Here is a 24,225-nt window from a genome sequence, read left to right on the forward strand (position 1 = left end):
TTCTAAGGCCACATTACAACTAGGAGATTTATACAAGCATCCATAGTTAATACTAATACAAACATCATAAAACCCTGGAATGGACAGAGCAACTGAATGCTCAAAATTAAACTACAGTTGCACGTTCATTCTCACTACCTTGCTATAGTTGTTTTAAGGCATGTAAAGTCTAGGTTGATGCAATACCTGTCCAGTTCTGTACCTAATTTATCTCTTCAGTCCAAGAGCTCCTCAAGGCAGGGATTCTGTTCTTTACCTTGGTACAGAGGCCAACATAATAGCACACTGCATTCTTTTACATTAGCCATTGATACACTCCCATTTCTTTCCTCTCACAGATCAAACCAGACTAGTTTCATTAGTGAGTTCAAGGGAATTTCAGGTTTCTATGCACATTAATCACTGAAGTTACCAGAGAAATATTTTTGAAATTTAAAAGCGACAAATATTCATGTTGACTTTTTACATAACCTGACTGTGAGAACAGGTAAGACCCAATCACACCCTTCCACTAGGCATTAGCTCTACCACTGAGACAGCTTCCCACCATCCAGCTCCAGGAAAGCTAGGAAACTTATGTCAGTTTGCATATACTCTTTCATATGCTACACCAATCACACAGGCTCTAGGAAAAATATTCAAGCTGAACAAGATTTTGCTGAAGTGATCCCAATTTCATAAGCTTTCACGACTTAAGTAATGATTTTAACTGCTGATTTTTAGGGACAAAAGGTGACAAACAAGAACCTGCGGTACATAGGAGGGAACCACTACAGGGGAAATGGGCTACAACTCTTGCAGATGAAAGCAGTGAAGAGGAGAAGGGAAAACAAAGCCTCTGGACCATCATCAGCTATTTGTTAACTATTACATAAATGAAGAAAAGTGTAAGAGTCCAGATTTTTAAAAAAAGGGGGATAGTAACGTTTTCTCTAAGACTATCTTGAAACCTCTCCATATTATTTAAAAAACTTTTAACTGTAGGTGGTCATAGGTGGCCAGTTTCTTATGTTGGAAGGCAAATATGATCAATACACAAACATAAAGTTTCAAACTTTCACTGAAACTGTGTACTCTGCTAGTCATTTTCTTCCCCTAAACAGAAGATAGGGAGATAATTTGGTGCTGATCTGTCTTCTGTTTCACTTAGGACGTAACTTTTAGAGATACAGAAGTACCAAAGTTTCACGGGATTATTTCTAAATGTGAGCTAGATATCCTTAAATCTATTATAGAAAATATTTATGCTTTCTTGAGTTTTATTTTTAAATTACAGAAAAATAATGTAAGTACAATCTGGTTTTGCCATTCCAACAGCAAAGCCTTATTTCCAAATTATTCTACACTAAACTATATTTTGTAATTGTAGAAAGATTGACAGTGCTGTGTGCAAGTCCATTGAAATACCAACTATAGTATCGTATTACCTTTTTTCCCCTACTATCCCCTGAGGGCAGGTAGGGTTGATTATAACTCAAGAGTTAGATTTTTATCATCACTTCATGTTTCACAATGCATTTCATACGTAATACATGGACCACGTGTTTCTACCACAGGTACATTTCACAAGAAGTTCTGTAAGGTCATCTCAAGCCCAATTTCACTAGTGAAGAATCTAATCGCATCCGTAACCAAACCAAAAGCAGAAAAATGAAAATTATAAAGAACATCTGTATTTAACCTACTTTTGCTTAAATTACCTCTGTACATGAAGGAGCAATTCAGAGACCAAGGCAGGTATTTTTCAGAGAGGTATATATAGTTTCTCAAATTAGAACATAAAAATTGTATCTACCTATATGTATCTATACAAAAAGGTATTTCTTCCTATGTAAAAGAGCATTACAATTTAAGTCTTAGATGACATTTTCAACAGGAAAGCAAATGGTGTCATAAAGTGTTGCATGGAAGGCAAAAAAGTACTGCTTTTTATGCATTCCTTGGTTTTAGTTCTAAAATACTAAGGACAAAAGGATTAGGCTACAGTTCCATTATTGTTAACGTAACATGGGCATGTGTGCAAAAATTTTTCCCAGTTCAAGCACATAATCTCATTTCTGTCAAATTATCCCAAGCACATGGTACGTTGACTGCGGAATCAACAGCCGATGCATGGTAAAGAGTGGGACAGACATATGATACCTATCAAGGATAAATTCTGTCTATATAGAATAAATTAATTAAAATTTTAAATGTACACTGACAGTGAACTTATTCCACGTCAGAACTTTGCATCTTACAGTCCGAGCCATCTTTATGATATTGTCAAATGAGATCCCTGTTTTAAAAATTGTTGTCAAAAACAAGCTACTAAAAAGGGGTATGAGAGATTCCCTATCATGTGGATTTCAAACACTACTGACATTCAACGAATGAAAAACATTCAAAAAGTATTTTCTTAATCTAAGACAATCTTACAAAAATTAAACATCTCTATATATACATCTGGAGAATGCGTATTTGTCACACTTTTAGCAATGTCAAAGTCAGCATGAATCCAGAAAAGTAGGCTAGATTTGGCTGCACAGTGAAATCAAGGATTAACACCTTTGGAAGTACTGATTCTGCAAAATTAAGCGGCAGAGATGCCAAAAACTGCGTTTTTTCCTCCTAATTTATTTTTAAAGAAACTCAATGAAAAAAAAAAAAAAAGAGACATGTGATGAGAAATATAGCTCTAGTTTATGTCCAAAACGTCCAAACTAATGCTGACAAACAAGAGTACTATGGTACATGCAAGTATTATGCTTTATTTCAAGTAAAGCCAGATGCCTGAAGACAAGTATTTACCCATTCCTTCTGTCGAGAACACTAACAAAATGAAGTTTCTGGTATTTCATAGCATTCAAGTACAGGTCTGACTAGCATATTTCATTTTAAATTCCAAGTCACTGCCACAAAACATAACCAACATACAAAAAGCAAACCGGTTTCCTTTCTTCTAAAACCCTGAAGAGAATCTACCTCTAAAAGCCTTTCAGTGCTGACTCTTCTGATGGTAACACTGTTTTACCTGCGATTATGTTGAATTAATTGGGTTCACATGGTAAAAAGGCAGAACCTGACTGCATGGCACAAAGCAGATTATCAGCATAATAACGTCTAAGAGTTTGATTGTTGACAACTTTATACATCAAATAACCGCGGGGGGCGGTGGGGGAGAGAAGCTGAGAAACAGTGAAAGTGAAAGCTACTATTTCCAAGGCTTGTGCAATGAACTCCAAGCTTTTAGGGCTTTAATCTGCCTAAAGCAAAACTGCCTCACTGAAGACATTGTGCAGTTATATTCAGAAAAGAGTAATTGGGGGGGGGAACAACAGACTAACAGCTCTCATTCCCATGCACTGCACAAACCCAGCTGTAGTGGTACCCAGAAACACTGCCACTGCTCGACCCAGAGCAGAAAGACACACATGCTTCCAACTCAGCTAGTCCAGCTCGGCATTTGTTCAAATCCACCGTTGTGAGAAGTTCAAGCTAACTCCCAGATTGGGCAGCCAGGACAAAAAGTCCAAGACATGCTTCCAGAATGCTATTCAAGCATAAGTCTGAAGGGGAAATGGAAACAAAAAAAGGTTCACTATGAAAACACTGCAGTTAGGTTTGTGCAAGAGCTTTAAAAACCACCACCATTATTAGTCCTTTGCTGCCGATGCTCTCAGGTAGTCTGCCAGACTAGCACAGCGCCACACAGACTGAACCTCAAGAGATGATCTTTCATACATTTCAACAACCACTTAACTACTCATGAAAGGTGACAAACCAAGTCCAGTCTCACTCCTCTCAAAAATACAGAAGCATCAAAGCTAGCTATCAAACAGAAGAACACAGAGAAATCTTCTCCTAAACAAACCTGCTTTAAATCCTAAACATAGCTACAGCTTTGTCTACAAGGTATCAGTATTTTTTCCGTAATTCCAATTACATTACACTGGGTTACTGCAAATCAATTTAAGTTGAACCCTTAAATATACGTATTTGAATATAACTCTTCCCTCTCCCCCAGGAACCCCTACAGGGTCAGAGATAAGAAACCAAAGGCAGAAAAGCAAATCCTGGAGCACAACCCTCTGCCAGAAACTGGGTTAGTTGGAACTACACATGTATTTCAGAAAAGCAGCCACCCTACTGCTGGTGGCACTGAGCTTTATTTTATATTAATGTATGGCTTCTGGAGAATAGACAAGAAGTTATAAAAACATCCAATCTTTCCTCTCAATACATCTTCCAGTTTATGATATGGAATAATTGGCAGCATTTATCTTTTGAACACTTAAACTACTAATATATTCACTTTAAAAATAAAAGATGAAAGGCAGAGTTTGCAACTGGGAGAAGGAAAAGCATTGCACAGCTTTGCCAGCAAAGAGCAAGTCAGGTTCTCAGCCACAGAACTACTTCAAATGTTGTAACTTCAGTAAATTCCAAAATACATACTAATGATGAACTTTCTGACAGGACGAAAGGAAAGAATGGGATGTCATATGCTAAAAAACGCTAGACAGAATTTATTTTGTAAGTGACAAGAACAATTTATTGAACCTATTATAGAATTTATTGAACAACTTATAAGAACATACGGAAAAGGTGCAAAAACTTCACAAACCTCCCATTCGCAGTCATGGTTCACATGCACTGTGTTCCTGGATTCTTTATACATAGCATTTCGCCTCAAGAGATGCTGGTATCTGCCTATACCATCACACCACGAATTCTGCCCATGCTTTAATGAATAACCTAAAATGCAATTCCTGTATGCGACTTGCAAAAACTGGATATACGCTGGCATATACTTACATGCTGCAAGATTTAAAACCAGAGTTCCTTAAGTACAATAATAGGTTCAAAGCAACTTATTTCTGTCTGTGGAAGGAATGATCACAAGACAGCCTGGAATGCAACATGAGGGCTTTGTTCCTTTTTTAAGTATCCTCTTACTTCACTCCCAAACAATAAGGAAATAGTAACACAAGCAAGTCAACATCAAGCACGCTCAAGTCTCTGCAGCATAACATTTCCCCATTTTTCAGTTTTACAGTAACCAGCATAAGACACTAATTTTTCCAGTAATATATGTGAAAAAACTGTACCATACACTTCCCCACACCAATCCAAATAGGAAGAGAACCAGAATCAGCACTTCATTTCCTCTGCCTAGATTCAAAATGGTATAGAGGACCAGACACCAACACTATTTATCATAACAATTTAAAATGACACATGAACAACCAAGATATTCTTTAGAATGCCTTCAGAAAGCTATCCCCATCTCCCTCATCATTGGGAAGGAGACACTCTATGACAATAGACTAACGACAATATGAAGATTTGTATGTAACATTACTATAAGTTACTGGGAATTTATTAATGTATTATAAATTGGTTTATACATTTGATTTTACCTATCACAAGCATCCCCACATTCCATACACAAAACGTATCCTTTTCTCACACCTATCCGATCTGACTACTGAGCTGGAATTCTTGTTAATAGGTTTTCTAAGTAAAGCTGAAAAAATACCACTCCCTGTACCTCTAAAGACACCTGATATTTGCAAATCTAGAGACGGCACGTGATTGCTCCACTCACCTGAAAATCCAACTATCAACATTATAGTGAAAAAAAGACCCAAAAAACAAAACAAACAACTAGCATCACAGCTAACCAATCTCCATTCCAACAAACAATACATTAAGCCAAATACGGATAAATCTATTTTAAGATGTATTTTCAGATTCACCTCATCAATAGTTCTCATCATTCTACCTAATGCTGAATTAAAATAAGTAGATATTGAATACACAAATTGTATAAGCATCACAATTCTTTCTTGAAGTATCTTGAGTAATTGATGCAAAAATCAGGTTTCTGGCTGCTGCATAGTCACTCTTGGATATATGCAAAGACTGCCCACTACTAAAAAGTGTTTCTCTATGACTTTCCTAGGAGCTTGTTCCTGTTTACACTTACACCTCACCTGTCACCTCCTTATCTTTTTTTCAAAATTCATCCCCATTCTCATTATACGTCCCATTTCTTCTTTTATCTCCAGGTTTAAGAAAAACACTTCAGGCTTTTCATTCCGCTCCTTTCATGCCATTTCTAGCCCGATAAATATGATGGTAGAGAGTATGCAAAACATGGCTAACAGAAGACTCAAAGAGCTAACAATTCAACATCAAGGAAAAAAGTGAACAAAGTGAGCAAGATGACGAAAGACAGGTAGTTTCAGCAGTTTGGGAGGGGAGGCGGGTGAGCTCTCTGTCTTCTAAAACAAGGAACAGACACTACTCATGGAGTACAGCTCCAAATTAAAGGCTGCTTTGAAGACGATCCAGAATGGTCAGAGATTATCAAAGCAAGAATTCAGAAAAGAAAAAAAAAAAAAGAACACTTGGTGGACAGTGATACTGAACAAGGCAGAAGATTAAACACACTTCTAAAAAAAAAGGAATGGAGTTAATTTAACAAAAATCTAAAAAAGAAAGCAAGAAAACCTTAGAAAGGTTTTAATCAGATTAGCAAGGCTGCTGTCATAGAATTCAGCACAATTTTGTTGGCTGTAACACTTTTCAAGATGAAATCACTTATTTAGACATGAAAATTTTTAGCAGTATTTCAATGTTTTGTTGTGTTTTAAAAATCTCTAACTGCCACATCATTTGCAGCACATACATTCCCAGGAAGTATCTTGTCTAAGGAGTACGAAAAGCATTTAACTTTCCATACAGACTCTGGCGATGGGACTACATGGCAAGGGGCCTATGAGAAATGTTTCAAGACTGGACAAAAAAAACATAGGTCTCATACTCCCATGAAGTTAACAGGAATCTTAACACTGATTTCAAAGCTGGACCAGGATCAGAAAACCCTGGGATATTTGTACTGCTCTGTGGTGGCAAGGGAAGGAATTTCCTGGCCTCAAAGGGTGGTTACATTAATACCCTCTAGCTTATTGCTCACTGGCTCCATTTTAGACAGATAGCATAAATCAAGGTGTTGCTCTTCCTCAGCTGAATTAATACCCCACCTCAAAATCCTGCAGTAGTGAAGTATAAACATCTAGTTGTTTGACATCTGCATTATCAAGACCTGCATTTCTATAAAAACACAGGTATTATCACAAAGTTTAAACTACTCAGTAATTCTTGTGTAAAAGTAGGACCAGGATAGGCAACTAACAGTACCTGTTTCCTTACCTTATTTTCTTCCAGTACTATGTTTAACATTATATATATTTAACATAAGTCAAGCTCAAGTTCTGAATGCAGTTCCAAAGACAAATAAACGTCAACATTTTGAAAAATTCCCCAAACTCTGAGGAGCACCACAACCTACAAACTACTTCCCACACACTTAAAATTAAGAATATCATTAAACACAAGGGAATTAATTTAATGTCAACAGTAATTCACCTTTTCCAACTGATGTTTTCCATCATTGAAAACAAATACTAAACTGCTACAATTTCAATATGTAATTTGGATTGTGCTGCAATTTCCCAAATTATTCCAGATGATTGCAAAAATATTTATTATACCATCTTAAATGTTGCATCCCTGTCCTGACATTTTTACAGTTTTCATCATAGTAGGAGAATTTGCACCAAAGAGTAAAACAAACAGCAGTAACTTAACTACTGCTTTATTTTTTAAATCATATGCATCAGTGTACATGGATACAAATGGTGTAAATTATTTATTAGGTAATGCACAAGGTTTTCTGAGATAGTATAAATGGGTCTTGGCTTTTTGCAGTTGATAACAAAAAATTAAGGTGCCAAAGCCAAGGAATAATCACGAAAAAAATCTCAAAAGTCTTAACCTAAATTACACTCTATCTTTGCCTCAAGGCAATCTGTGTTCCAGTCCACATACGTCTTCCAAAGAACGGGCAAATTCTCGTTTCATTTACATCCACCTAAATGCTGCCAATTCCAGACTGTTATAAATTAAACCCGTTTTTTTTTAAAATTGACCCCATTTTCTTACAGCATAGTGCCACAAAACCAGGCAATCATTTGATAACTTAGCGATCAGCCTACTTTCAAGGCTTTAACTGCCCAAAATATCCTGGGTACACCCACGTTCTTTCTTTTGCTACAGAAATAATTCACACCCAGTGCACTCACACTGCGAAGGGGCCTGTGGGTTTTGTAGGTGAGGAATCAGAAGCCTGAATTATGGGGGGGGAATAGAGGGCCTGCCTGTGACTTTAAGAACACAGCCATATTAAAAGTCTCCATTGTTGTTTAATACCGGTATTACACAAACTGAGCAGAAGCACGCAGGCTGCAGCATGCCTTCAGGAAGCACAGCACAAACGGTGACCTTTAAATCAGAGCTCGAAGAAGAGCACGCTCCAAACAAAGTTACTGGAACCTGCCAGCGAGGGTGAAACTCCGCAGTATTTTCCTCTCTCCCCTCCTAACTACAACAGAAGTCTTGTCAACTTGCAGCAGCTTGAAAATACCGCAAAGGCAAAAGGTTCGGCTACAATTACGAAGCAAGGCATGCGGTCGCCTATCGCTGAGCACAGCCCTAACGCGAGCAACCCCGCCGGGAAAGCACAGCTACCTTGCGGGGTGAAATCCTCACGTGCCCGCGCAGACCGCTCGGGGACAGGCATGCCGGGAAGCGGCGGCGGCCGCCCGAGGGGCGCAGACAGTACTCGGGATAGTCCACGCAGGCAACAACTGCAGGGGGGTTTCTACAGCCCCTCCTCTCTGCGGGCCCGCTCTGAACCAGAGATCGGCCGTGCAGAGGGGGCTGGCTTTTAAATAGGGGTGTTTTAATCCATGTTTCAGTGGGCTGTCATTTAAAAAAATTTTTTCTCTTCACCCCTGTCTGAAATTAAAAGGCGCTCACCTCCACTTCGGAGTATTTGGTAGTGCCAGGTAAGACCGCGGACTGCGGCTCAGGAGCCGCGGGAGGGACCGTCAATAAAACGCGTCTCCTCAGGAGGGAAGTTGGTGTGGTGGGGCTTTATTTTCATTTCTCGCTGCATATTCGTCCCGATGTTCAAGTCTCATATTTTTTGCAAGTTTGAGGCATGATTTTTTTTCTTCCGAATCAAGTTTTGCCTTTCTAAGCATATCTTACAGAGAAGCATTTCGTTCAAGCCACAAAACCAAATGTCAATTTAAATGAGAAAGCTGAAAGTTTATTAGATAATAGCCGATGAATGTAAAATCATAACATTATGTATGGCTGTGGTTACTTCTATGTAAGGTTAGAATCCAATCTATGGTCTGATCTCAATATTTATGAATGGAGGATTTCTGTTCGTTCCTGTTGCCCAGGGGATTTCATTTTCTTACTAGATTGTTAGCTGTTTCCAAATAAAGGCTCTGATAAACCCCAAATATTGGAAAGGTAGGGATAACTCAACAAACACTTCAGTTGCCAAGAGAGGATCTGGGGAAAAAAGCATACCAAAAGACTAAAAAGTAGAATATTGCCCCAAAATTTTGAATATTAGCTGCATTTGGAAAATAGCAGTTATAACACTTCTACTCTAACCCAACAGAAAAGAATGGATTGCAACAGGAATGGCAGCTGCTGATTTCAAATAAAATTCACACAGACTGTGTTTCTCCCATCACAGCTCCATCAGCATAGGCTGGAGTTTATTGCTATTAGACCCAGTTCAGCAATATTTTGAGATTATAAAACAGCTGGGTTTTCTCTTAATTAACATGCACTCAAGTCAGCAAATCCCATTAGACTTTCCTGGTTACTGCATAGGAGGTAAAATTTAAGAAGATCCTGAGTAGGAAACATATAACACAGTAATTCATCAACAGTTTCCAAAGACAATCACGGCAAACCATAATTGTCTACAAAAAATTGTATGCTGGTGCAGTAGAAGCAAAAGTTTTTGTGCATTTCATCCAAAATTGGATACATTAAAAGTTGCAAATGAGTAATCCTTAGGTAAGATTGCTCTCAGACAAGGCACACAAAGTAGATCAATCGCTGATGCTGCTCTCCAAAGTCTGAGGGGCGACCGCCACGGCTCCCCTGTGAGAGCTCACTCACGTACAAGAGGCAGCAGAGGCATGAAGAGGACTGCAGCCTCAGCACAGATGTACGCATCGGCCAGAGCCCTTTGCCTTTCAGGACTCAGTAACTAGATCACATACCTCTTCACGCACACCAAGAGTAGGGAAAAAAGGTTGATCTTAGCCACCAACCTCAGGCATTCCTCATTGCTTTGAAAACAATGATGGTTTTAAAATTTAAGAAAAACCTCAAAATCTATTATTTTACATTTTGAAATAGCTCAGATTTTGTCCTGTGCATATATAAAGGACCACCTCCCCAAAAAGAATTAATATGAACATGTTGCATGATCTATACAGCTGGAAAATAAACAACTAGTTCGGTTTCTTATCCGATATTCAGAAAATGCTGTCAAAACTATTTCGATCCCTTTCATCAAAGAACACTTTATAAGGTTTACCTACTTTCTTCACATCTGAAGTAGTTTTTCAGATCAGCATTAAGGGGCTGATGATTGCTTTAAAAATAGAGTAAGGTGTATCCACTTGCTCAGAGAAATCCTGAATGATACCAGTTATCATTTTGGCTTTCTCATCTCTAAAATTTAGAGCTGCTGTTCAACTCTCTTTCCCAGTGTCTGTATGTGTACTCTGACAAAACCTTGCTTTTTGTACATAAGTATGTTTAGTGTTTAGAGACTATTTCACACTCATAGCATTCATGCAGATACTGAGCTATTCACACCCAAATTTTACAGGAGTGCTTTGCAGTGCTAGAAGCAGATGTACTGGCCTGCTTCTTTAATCCATTTCACCTTGCATAATTTCCAGGCAATAACCTTATATCCTGAACTGAACCATAGGCTATTTCAGTAATAAAACAGTCTGCGGCTATAAAGTACTTAAAGACATTTCAGTGTCACTTAACAAGGAAATATTAGTCAATCTACTACTGTTACAGTAATGGTCAAATTGCCATCTGGAAGACCTAGATTCAAAAATCAGTCTCTGGATCCCAGGCTCAGCTCACGAAGGCCGAATACATTGTAAAGAAGATGCAATTAGTCTCTAGGGAAAGGCTTCTGCAGGCTGTCATTGGCTATGCAGCATGCAGCACACTCACTCGTGTGGATAAAAATAACATATTGAAATGGCAGCTGCTCAGCAAAGGAAGAGGATTTGAGCAGGGATAAAAATATACCTTGAAAAGAAGAAAAAAAAAAAGGTAAAATGCCTATCAAAAGCGTTAAAAGGTAATATTGAAAGTACTGAATCAATGATACTTCAGATTCACCTCTGAACTTCAAGCAGGAAACACTATTTCATACAGCAAGACAACCCAAGAACATAATTATTTACTGTCCTAAACAAATTCAAAACTAGCACAGCTAATCACCTCAGTCAAGAAGTACACACTATGAATGGATTTTGTTAATTTTTTAAGAATTCCTACTTATAATTTTATTACAGACTCAAAAACCTGCTGCTTTGAACATACCATTTAAAGATAGAAATTATTTCCAAGAGACGATGGGTTCCGAACTATGACTGATACCTATTATGATGTCCATACTCTTTAAGTTGTTTTGAAGGTATATTTTAGCACAGTACCTCTTTCTCTTGAAGTCCATTACAATATGAAGGGGGGTGGTGGTAGTGTTAAATACTAAACTCATGTTGAGTCAATATTAAAGCCTCTCAAAGACTCACAAGATAGCAGTGAGACCTATTAGATCATCTGAATTATTTCCATGCCATTCTGAGATTGCTCTCTACAGTATGTTTTATTAGTGTCTTGCCCAGGCTATTTTTAAAGTCTCAAACCCAGAAGCTTTTCCTTTCTGAGAGTATGCAACTTTAGTTCAAAAGCACTGTACACACTGAATAATCCATTTAAAATGCAAAACAAAAACTTCTTATGGATCTGCTTTTTTAACTTCAGGTGTTTGAAATGGCAAGCAAGATTTAAACTGACAACCATAATTTGTCATATTTTAGGATTTCTAGAGCCAAGGTTTTAAAAGATTCCTTTCAATCAGTTTAAGTAAAGGTGAGGCAAGAAGAGAAAAGTGAAAACAGGAGAAAGACAGAATCTCTGTTAAGACATAATCATACCCCAACTGATACAGATGGAGAAAAAAACCACAAAAGGCCTATGATCACACGAGTCCTTCTTCAGACTTGACTTGAAATATGTTTTGTAGCAGCAAATTACGATTTTTTTCCAGCTGTATCAGTTGATTTAACTAAAGGTCTTTCCTCTCGTTACAAATCCTGCCCTCCTTACAGATGAACACTGCAGCATTACTGCAATACAGTAGATGCTAGTTTGAATAAAGATCCATTCCTAAGTATATTACAGCAAATAAGTTACTGTATTATGTCTGCTATGCCAGATAAGCAGCAGTCAAATTCAGTGTTCTGCATATTTCCCTATAAGCAAACTCAATGGTTTTGCTGAGCAAATCCTTGAAAAATGAGACTTCACGAGAAAGTATTTCACATAGGATCATTTAAATTTTTCATCTCAGTTTTGAGGCTTTTTCTTTACAGTTTTATAACTATTAACCATGAAACAGAACAATTTATAAAGAACTTAAGAAATAATTCCCAGAACAATGCCTGATTGATAGTACTGTGTTCCAATCAGTATGATACAATGCACACAAAACTTCAGACAAACCATAGATGACTCTGCAGAGGGGATTAATAATCAAGCTCAAGCAGGAATTAACATGTATCAGAACTATACGTATTCTTCCCTGACACACTTACTCCATCATTCTTAAAACATAGTAAGCACTCAAAAAAAAAAAAAGTTGTCAATTGCAAAGAATCACAGAATCATTAAAGTTGGAAAAGCCCTTTAAGATCATCAAGTCCAACCATCAACCCTTTTCAAAGCATTTAAACTAAAAATCATACTGCTGTATAGAACTACCCTTGTTTAGTTGCTGAATACATATGAACCTAACTTTGTTAAATTCAAATTTAAAGGAGATGTTATTTGTTCTACAGCCATATCACCTTGGGTTGTTACCTCACCAGATTTCAGCAGCTAAACCCCGGGTTGGGCCTGCCTGACAGTTGAATAGAAGGTCTCAGGGCAAATCCCAGGTGCTGCAGTCAAGGAAGGGCACCCGATCCTTGGTTCAGTATACAATGCTGGGGGCATAGGATCTTGCCAGACATCACATAAAACAAATAAAAGCTATTACTACTTGTCATTAATAAAAGCCTGGTCCTCACCACATAAGGAGGGTATGTATTTTTGTTTTTTAATTCATGTGGCATCACTTTTATCTACATGAAGTTCTCCTTGTCATTTCAATAGGAAAGTGTATTTCTTGGTGTTTCTCATCACCCTGAATGGATGCACAGTACTGGGGATGTGAAACACAAGCTGCACTTCAGACCACAGTGAATGCAACAAATTCAAGTTATTGCCAGTTTATCAAAGGTTGGTCTTCTGAGCAAGAATCACTATTAAAACAAGTCAGATTTCATTAACACCACAAGCCTTGATATTGAAAGAAATTTACTTCAGAAACCACAAATGCAGGTTTGTTTTTTTTAGTGGTCTCATGACTGGTAATAAAATTGAATGCTTAGATAATAAGCATAAGTAAGGGTTTGACTATCGAACTGAAATAGATTACTCATTATACAGAACAAGAATAAGAAACTAGACTTCTAGCTTCTAGTTTCTTCTAGACTACAATTGTATACCATAAGCCGTTTCTATTCATGTTTAGATAAAATATGTAGACAATGCTCTGAATATTTTGTAAGTTGAGGTATTTTCAAAGAAAGATTACCTTTGCCAAAAAAAAAAAAAAAAATAAAATCCCAACTGCAAGTCAGTTCAACCCCCCTTTTCCTTTCCCAATGGTACAAAGAATTCTGTAATTCAAGGCAGCAAAGAGAGGTAAAGAACTAAAAAAAAATTTATTAAATACTCAGTGTTCTTCTCAAAATGACATAGTTAAACCTCATTCTTCCCCAAGACAGAAAGTACTATGACTTCAGCAAGAAAACATTATTAAGCAAAAAGTTACGTCTCACTGAGCTGCACAAGATTCCTGAAGTCGATCATTTTTACAGGCTGCACACATTGTATCTATTAAAAACAACACTGGCAACTTACACAAAAGATCAGCTTATGTTTGTGTTTCGCATTGTTTTGTATAAAGACAAAACACACTCAAGTGCTCATGTGTTGCAATAGCTTCATCTAGAGACAAATGAAAAAAGGAGGCCTAGCAGAGCTGACGGACATGCACTAGGTGCAAAACGTAACTTCACTTTTCCTAACCAAAACTGAAGTTTCTTATTCTAAGTAAGCACGTCTTCTCAATTATTTACTGCAGGAAATAGTCTCTTTCTAAATTTACCTTTCAGTGAATCATTTTCAGCTCTCATTATGTCAATTAGCGAGTTCTCCAGTGAATGCATGTCAAAAGTCCTTGTGCGATCCTGCAAGCAAATAAAAACAAAGCCAGTTTAGGCAACACAAGAGTGTTAAACAAGACCATCTGAAACATAAAAACTGCAGTTTTGTTCTACGTTACTACAGCAGATTTAAGCAAAAACACATACACCACTAAAGTCAGTCTGATATAGGAATATTAAAAATTAAAATATTCTTAAATACTAATCTGATGTATATTTATCATAACCAATCATTTAAGAACCCCAATTCAATACTTAGTTTGTATTCCCTGCTATACAGTTAAACTTTGTTAAAAATAATTTCACATTTAGGAAGTAAAGATCATATCCTGGGGAGACAGAATTACAAGGAGAAATCATAAAATTGGTATTTCACCCCGAATCTAAGAAAATCTAAATTCCCGAAACACACAGAGTTTCCTTCACCTAAGCTACGACCCCAACAACTTAAATAATCTAATTCTGCACAGTCAGTTCAAATTCTGCATCATTATAAAGTACTCCATACAAGCAGGAGTGTTCCAAATAGTGTGGTTTACAAGGTGACAGCTTAGCTCTGCTTTTGAATTCCCTGAATTCACAAGTTTGGTATTCCAAACATTACTAGAATTGAAGGAGGACTCAACAAATGGGAGGCAAGATGCCTCATGTACCTTACTGTTTCATTATCTCAAGCCGTTTGAAGTATACTTACAGTTATTTCTCCTTCATATTAACCAAAGCCATCATTTAACACATGTATGGTTCACACTTTCCCAACTAAAACAATAAATTCCACATCTCACAAATCTGATGTTACATTAGCATAAGACAACATAAAATATCCTGGCACTGCATTATTTTAATTAGCAAATTCAGAATAACTGAAATTATATAAAAACTTATAAATCTTTACAGCATCATAAAAGGTCACTAATGGAGGCAAAAAATCACTCACGTACCCAGAATTATTCACCTATCCATGTTATCTATGTATTTATACATTTGGACATTTGTAGAAACACCTGGATAGAATTTTATACAATTATATTAATCCACCTTGAATTTAATTTTTCTGTGTCCAAGAAGAACTCTAACATCAGTTATAAAGATTTTTATTTCATTCATGTTCTAAGAGATTCACCTCTGAAATGAGATTAAGCATGGAAAGTATCTGTTCAAATAAGGCAAAATGTGAGCAATTCAAGACAGATATTTGCTCTAAGCTGCTTCTCTGCAACTATCATTATTACAGCAGTGAATACATATTTCTTTTTTGTTCCTAACTCTAGCTGTGAAGCTGAAATTTCTCCAAAGCACACAGATCCAGCTTTGATAATTTTTAAAACCAGCGATGAAGTAAAAAACGATATTGCACAAAGACTGTTGTGTTTCAAGTTATAATGTCCTTTACTTCCAGTGATGATGTGCTAAAGCAGTATTGACTGCAGTGTTGTAAGAGGCATTCTTTATAAATCAAACAATGATCAGGCATCTTGGACTTTAAACACCTAATACTATTTTAAGACCAGGAATCCATTAGCTCCTAGAGTCCTGATCCATTTCCAAGTTCGTAAGTTACATTCTGACCACTAAAAAATACTATTTTTCAGTGAAATTTTCTGATATTTTTCCTCTCTTCAGAATAGTTTATTACTGACACAGAACAGGTGAAGTATTTCCACCCAGATGTACTGCATTTCAAATAGCATTAGAAAGATCTATTTGGAACCATTTGCTTTATTAGTCTAGCCCAATACCAAATTTGCTATAAAAAGTGCAGCGTTGCCCTGTCTCTCCACAGTATTTGTTTCCTTGGTCATTTATATTACGAGGTAATTGAGGCACCTTAGAGAAACTATCACGAGCATTTAAATTCTTAAATTCTGTGGTTTACTTTCACACATTTCCTACTGGTTTCTTCCTTTCCTAGTAGTATTTAGTTTATTGTTTTGGTTTATGCATTACAAGTTCATAACTGTTTCAAATTCTAGTTACACTAAAATAACTTAGCAGGATTGAGTAAAAGTCCTTGGGTCTGCATCCTGGACCCATTAGGGTCCAACAGCTGTGTAACTCTGGAATGGATGCTAGAAGACAATCTCTACATTTTCAGCAGTCCTCAGACATGACCAAAATAGCCTAAAACAGAGGTGGGAGCATTTTTTGAAAACCTGATATCCCTCAGTAGCTATTCCTCCTTCCATTCTGGCTTTCATAATGTATTGTGTTTCTCTGTGTGGAATTAACCTCAAGTCCAACCCGTGAACAGCTACAAAATTCTTATTTCGCAAAGTGCAGAACCTCAGTAGTTCCAAGTCTTTGTTGAATTTGTGGCACTTAACATTTCAGTTGTCCGAGAGACATGAAGGAAGAAACCCAAGCCAAGCAATTTTTAGTTTATTGTGCGGTGTATGTGCTTAAGTACGTGAGCCCGAAAATAGTCTCGTCTCTAAAATGACTGTTATGTTGGGTTGAGGTATGGTATAGTAACGAACAGAGGGGTTTGCTGCAATGGTAAGTTTAAACATTTGAGAAAAAAAAAATTGAATTGAACTGGTTAGCTGATAGGGACACCACATTCTCCAATGGAAGCTTTTTGTGGTGAGGAGTTTATAGTTTTCCCCTCCTGAGGGAAGCAGCTGGCTGTCACTTCATAGTATAAGGTCCATAAGCTTCTAATCATACTGCAAACATTTTAAAACATGACCCTGCGCACCAGTACAAAAAATTAACTGGTCATATTCCTACCTGCAGCTATTAGCAATCACATAAAAAGGAGGACTGGCTAAAATATGGCCCACATTCATACTCATACTCTCCAGTGGTTCCAGTAACTTGTCATAGCAACAGAGAAGACTGCCGTAGGGTAGAGCCCCCTCAAAATGTTGATATGTTACTATCTATTTCTTGCCTACCTTTCCAACAAAAGGTCTCTGGGCTTACAGCATATCTAACCATTTCTGTCAGTTCACGGTGCTGAACTGCCCCAGCCTCAACACGCTTGGGAAGATGAGTCTTGTTCCTGGGTTGTTTGAAACAGTTTGCTCTTCCATGTTTCTGCTTATTAATTAGAAGATAGCAAACCATGTTAAGCACAACACTAAAAGCCACTACTACTGTTAAAATGAATTTAGATATATTCCCGAAATTAATGCAGCCATCCACCTCTCTGGAAACGCAGAGTAATTCAAGAACTTGGTGTATAAGTAAACCTGTATGCATTGAGCCAATGACAAGATGTCAGAGTCATGTATGTTCTAAATAAAGACCAGCCAAAATGCCATGCTCAACTGGTTCAGAAGTTTGCACAGTGCTTATTATGAAAGAACACCATTAATTTAGTTGTCTACTTGCCCTGATACTGAAAGGGTCCACACTACTAGAGAAAGTCATTATTGGCAGTTTTTTAGAATTTTTATACAATTTAAAGACGTTTTATTCTGAGAATGCTTTTAAAACAGTAGCAAAAATTTTGTCAATCTTAACTTCCAAGATGACCAGCACATTTTATCAGAAACACATATATCTGAAATATATATATGTATTGTATACCTAACATTAAAAAAAAAGACTGATGACAGGTTAGTGGTAGTGGCCATATTGCTGAAGAAATGTGTAACTATACATTTAATTCCATAACAACAAAAAAGCTGTAACAGGCAAGATATTGATCATTAACTAGTAACTAAATGTGAGCTATTGTCAGATACACGTTAGTTATGAGTTACAAAGCATGTAAGCCATGCTGTACTCAGGAAAAAAGTGATGTTTTCTTCAAGAGACTTCATATAGAGAGAATTAATAACAATATGGTGGTGTTTTTAATGGGTCAATTCACAAAGTTACAGTGCTTTCCATAGAGCTGGATTACTTACTGTATACTTTTTTTATTTATTTGCAAAGAAAAGATATAGGGGTAATGACTACCCTGGAATAAAGCAGAGTATGTACACTTCAGTAACCAAGTAAGTTAACTGCAGCCTGATACTATTCAGCCAGGTTGATCACAAGAACTTGGCTTTACAGGAGTTTGTTTAGGGCATCTAAAATTTTGCTTTATCAAAGGGCTCAAAGGGCACACACATTTATCCTTGGAAAACAGAACTGAGGCAGAAAGACATCAGGTTGAACACAAGGCCACAAAAAACCCCAGACACCAAAAAGAAAGAAATCAACCCGCAGTCTTAATACATGACTATGTTTAAAATGTCAGCCAACACTTCAAAAGACATTCATTAAACATAATCTTGAATAAGCAGTATTGTTTTCACAATAATATATGAAAGGTGACAGCTAGCAGATCTGGTTATAAGAGAGCTATCGAGACTGTAAATATTCTACAACAGCATACACAACAGTTTTGAACTATGCACTGGGCAGCTCTGTCTGCAGAACAATAAAATTATTCTGATTCTTCTACTGTCTAGAAGTCATTTATAAGTATGTATAGTGCTCATCATAAAACAATCTCATTGTTAAAGCATAGAGAGTAGAACTCAGGACTTCACGTCCCAACTTTCTCATTGGATTCAAACAGTATGGGCAAACCACTTCACCTCTGTGACTACAGTGGTTTCCCCACTAGCACCTAGACAGATTATTTTATGTTTAGAAGTCTTGTAAAAAATTGAGCCACCTGTAAACAGGAAATCACTAAATTCCTATTCCAGTTTTATTTTTCAATTCCAAAAACGAAGATCATACTTTGCACTTAAAAATCCCATACTTAAATTCTCTTGCACATCAGAAAAATGTACATCTAACTTAACTATTAAAGTGCAGATTCATTATATATAATCTGCACCCACAGCATTATCATCACCTGAAAAATTAAGATTCCAGAACTTGAGTTGCTATTCAGTGCTTCCCACGATGGGCCTCCCAATGCTAGAAGCCTGAACTGTACAAGAAGTAAAGCATGGCAAGGTATGAGCACTTGCTGGTAGCTGCGACTGTGCCTAATCTTAAAAAATATGATTTCTCTGAAAACTGAAGCATCAATAATAATGCAAAGTAAACCGCTGCATTAAGCAATTTATTGAAGGTGATTAAGCAGTATTTATGGAATAGGTGTAGTTATAAAACCGAGGCTTATTTTATATATTTAAATCTTTGTCAAACCGAACACTTGTGAAAATTAGAAAATTCACAACTACGTTTGCTACCCTCATTATAGCACGGGAAGCCTGAAGCTTTCTGAAACCTTGTACATATTTCCCACAATTAAAAAGCCTTGCATCTCAGGCAAAGTAAAGTGTGTAGGGAGAGGTAGTATTGTAGGTACTAAATACAAGTGCCACATTTTTCTTTTAACTGCGAAGCAAATTTGGACTTGATTATGCTTCTGGGTAAGCTTCGCCTCCTTCCCACCACCCTGCAAATGCTGTATTCCAGCTCCCAGTCCAGTATCCAGTGAATTAAAGGCTTTGAATAAACAGGTTTTTCCTGAAAGGATGTTGCTGTATGCTGCCCTGATCATCTTTTATAGCTTCACCAGGGAACAATAAGAAAAAGCTGGAAAAGTTAAGTGACACATAACATTGGAGTTTTTTTGGGAGGGAGCACTTCTGGTTTAGTCAAACTTCAACTTTTTTTAAGTGTTAGAAATTACAGACCGTTATAAAAATTTCCAGTAACATGTCTGATTCTATTTTAGCCACATACTAAGTTTTTTATGCATCTTCTAGAAATTATTTTCCACGGTATCTTGTGTTCTCAATCTTTGTGCTGGGCTGCTAAGTATGCAATTTTCAAAGCAAAATGCTTAATAAGAGTACTCCTTTTAATCTTAGGAAAATACAAACATAATTCAAATAGCTTGTAACAAAAGCTCTCTTTAAAAAGAAACCCTGAGGTCAAAAACACACAGGAGGGCCAAAGCCGAAGTATTAACGTCAGTAGTAAGTTTATAAAACAAGAACAGTGTTAACTTCCACAGTACTTAACTTGTGAATGTCATACCACATTAGAGTGCTTCTAATTCCACAGATCAGTAGCTGTGGGGAACAGCATACAAAACACTAATTACTACACAGCTGATGTAGTTATAGAAAAATGGGTGAAATGGGTGAACAAACATTTAAAAATCCAACTTCAGGTATTTATTGTATTTTAAAATTTTGAAATTTCTTGGAATAATTGCAGTTGCTAAAACAAAAATAAAATTCTGCAAAACAAGTAGTCTTATTTTATGCAACAAGCCATCATGGCTTATGAAAAGGTTCTTCAAAAAGAAAGAACAAATATTACAATAAAGAGGCATGGTAAAGAAATTTATTTGCAAAATTCCTTCAAGAGGAGAGATTGGCAAATGCATCCAAGAGATTATTTTTTCATTGCAATTCCCCGTGAATTTGTTTAATGCACTTATTAAATCAACCCGTTTCTATGGGCAAACAAATCATGACGTATAGCTCAGAATTAAAACACATTCTGTAATCACGTATGTGTTTTCTCAAACATTCCGTATCTGCCTGGGGGAAGAGAAAGTCTCTCTGGCACAGACCCTCAATGGATTTGGAAGAGGTTATATACCTGGAAACTAGCCACTTCAGAAGAAAGGAAAAAACATTCTTAACAAGTGGATATAATGAACTCCTCTCATGCACAAAATTCTTTGAAATGGGCAGTTATTTTCAAGCCTGATTCCAGGAAAAAACACAAATTATATTTAAGCATTTTTACAGAAAGCTGAACACCATTGCTTAACTTGCTTGTGCCTTCAAAGACCAATTTAAAAAACATCATCATGCATTTGAAGAGGAGATCTGGAAACCTGGAAATGCCTATCAAAGCAAGATTTATGCATTGCATAACAGGCAGGATGTTCCACTCTCATGAGGAAGTGCAAGTACACAGCAAAAGGAAAGCCAAAACAATCTTGAGGGCAATGCTGCAGTAAAATGCAATTACTGAGCACTTAGTTTGTCAGTGCTGCTGGAAGAGAAGTAGAAAGAATGATTTAAAAAAAAAAAAAATCAGTAACTTTGTAAGATGCAATAGTCACAGTCAAAGCATTTTCATTTATTAATTCTCAGGGAAGGCTGTTGTATCCAAAAGACTCAATTTTATATTTATTTTTTTTAATTCAGGAACCATTTTTTCATTTGGAGACCATTTCCTTTTCAAATGAACGCACAAAGAACAATGGCTTTTCTCTTTTCAAAAGATCTTTGAAAGGGGAAGCCTGCCCAGTGGCTAAAGCACAATATCAAAACTGAATTTCATTAACAGATCTGGTAATAGTCTTCTCTGACCTTGCTTCCAGTTCCATCTCTGCAACAAGAGGTTCCTACAGACATGCTACTTCTGAAATGTTAGGAAACAGAATTCCAAATGAAAAACACTCACAACAAAAAGCACAATGTTTTGCATGCAGCTTTCAATACCAAGCAAGCAGTCATCAAATTGCAAGATTATCAAACAGATCACCAAAGTATTTTCCTTTTATCTGCGCCATTTGGAACGCCCACTTCATCGCAAGCATCTAAGGGCCATGGGCAGAAATATTTGAAGTGAGCAGTAGTTCACATTAGTGGCTTATAGGGACATTATGCAATGTTGTCCTCTCCGAAGAGGAAACGAGCACTTATTTACCCTAAGATTTCCATCAAAACATAGACTTCTGTGTTTCACCAAGCTTTGGAGTAGAGACAACCTTTGAAGAGCAAAAAAGTGATCCCTAAATACTTGCAATTGCTGGTTTACGTCTTGCCTTCTAAAGAAACTAATTTTCATTAGATTGCAGCAACACTTGTTAATGATTTAAGCAGCAAAACATAAATATTAAATGAAAGGGACAGTTGTATCAAATTACTCCATTATGTTGCCACAGCAAAGACAGCTTTCAATTATTTCCTAAATAGGAATCTAAGAAGATTCCAGTAACAAAATAGCCTTGTCCAGTACATGATTGCATCATCAAGGATACTTCATATATATATATGCATGAACATAAATATACCATAAGCAAAACTCCTTATTTCTGCTCTGAGTCAGGCATACAATCAGCATAATCAAGAAAAAATAAAAAGACACAAAAGGTCAACTTTTACATCATTTGTTTCCAGCAATTCAAAATTTCAGTATGCTTTCAACACATAAATGACTAAGTGACCAAAGGAGCTAAAAATTTTATACCAAAAAAAAGTTATAAAAAGCAGTTGTCCAAGATGGCTTCAAAATTAATCAGCATCTTTCTAGGTCTGCAGTGCTGAAGTCCTGTTTTGCTGCCCTGCCCTTTTCTTCACAGAAGTGATAACAACTGACTAGAAAGCACTTCACTCCAACACTTTCCTTTTCTTGGCATGAAGAAGTGTCAGAATCGGTCTTGACATGTACAGCTTCATCGTAATGTTTATGTAAACAGATACCAATATGCTACACAAAAATTATTTCTTTACCCTGATCAAAATACGTGTGTCTGGTGTTTTATGTTTGGAACACAACCCAGAAGTCAAGGTTGACTTTGCCAATTTCCTGAAATTTCCTTGATGTCAAACCAAGCACAATTCCATCCCTGCATATACATTTGGGCCTTATACACAGCAGCAAGGACACTCTTGATCTCATTCTGTCACTCTGAACATCAGCTACGTGTCAGGATACAGAATGAATTAAACTGTGAGCCAAGTCTCACTGCAGTGAGGCTGAAAAAAGACTGACTCCAGCTGTGTCCCTTTTTCTAATGGTTTTAGCATATAAATTCAGTATGCTGGACACAGGTTCATTATATTAATTACAAATCCTGACATCAAAATCAATTATTACTATGCATTCTAAATTTAGAAGGGCTCTACCTGATACTGAACCAGATAGTAGCTTTGCAGTAGAAAAAGGGTCTCTAATGGAAAGTTATTGCCAGCAGCTGCTCTCTTGTCAGAAGGCTGCATAGGCAGGCCCTGCAAACCAAACAGAAACTGAATAGTTTACAAAGAAGAACTGAACTGTTCCTATGTCTGAATCCATAAAGTCATTATTAAATATATTTCTGTTTCTTTAGTGTGGTTTATTACATGAGATATATTGCACATTTTTATCTACAGATCTTTCAAATTATTTTAAAGTAGGTCACACTGCTTCTTACAGGATGGCTAGAAACACTGCAATCATTTTGAAATTTTTACTTTTGCCCTCATTTAAAGATCTTGAAAAACAACCCACTAAATGTAAAAGAACTCTTAGGTTTACAAGGAGTTTACAAAAGGCACACACACATAAAAGCTAGATTTAACTAGTAGTCATATGAAGAGGAGAGTACTTCTATTTTAATTTTTACTGCAAATTAGGTTCAACATTGTACAGTTCTTTTAAAATTCATAAAAAGTCAGCCTAGAAGGAGAGGTTGAACTGCCAAACAACCTGCCTCCTGCCAGGATAAGGCCATATTAAAATATAGCAGACCACCAACTGAAACTCGTCCAGATTTATTTTTGGTGATGATTTAATGGTCTGTAACCAAAATTTGCTGCTATTACTAAGGAAAGCAAACTGCATTGATTACCATCATGTAAAAAATTCAAAGCGTCCAAAAAAATCCTACAAAAATTATGTTGCAGTACAAGTCCATACGATACCGTAAAACAAAATACAATCACTTAATACTTTTTCTCAGGTATGGTACATGCTCAAATACTTTAGGAGGCCTCAGATCTTTCATACTTCATCAGGCAGCACTTTTCTCCTTACTCCTTTTTGTAGGTATACTTGCTACTTGTAGCTAAATTTGTTCATCTGCTATTTCTGAATGTGTACAAGTATTAAGCTGAAGGAAGCTGGCTAATACAGA

At 36.7% G+C, this 24,225-nt stretch overlaps 1 protein-coding gene across 3 annotated transcripts in view; it reads right to left on the bottom strand.

Moving 5' to 3' along the window:
- Positions 1-24,225, bottom strand: part of CPEB4 (cytoplasmic polyadenylation element binding protein 4) — a 43,869-nt gene that overhangs the window by 17,868 nt on the left and 1,776 nt on the right. For 2 of the 3 annotated variants that reach the window (XM_059825232.1, XM_009813420.2), the window contains exon 2: positions 14,399-14,480. In XM_059825232.1, coding sequence (XP_059681215.1) covers positions 14,399-14,480 — 82 coding nt within the window. Of the gene's footprint in view, positions 1-228; positions 251-13,383; positions 13,413-13,695; positions 13,702-14,398; positions 14,481-24,225 lie in introns of all 3 variants that reach the window. The other variant, XM_009813419.2, reaches the window with a different exon arrangement.

This window comes from Gavia stellata, chromosome 16 (genome assembly GCF_030936135.1).
Source record: "Gavia stellata isolate bGavSte3 chromosome 16, bGavSte3.hap2, whole genome shotgun sequence".
Classification (NCBI taxonomy): Eukaryota; Metazoa; Chordata; class Aves; order Gaviiformes; family Gaviidae; genus Gavia; species Gavia stellata.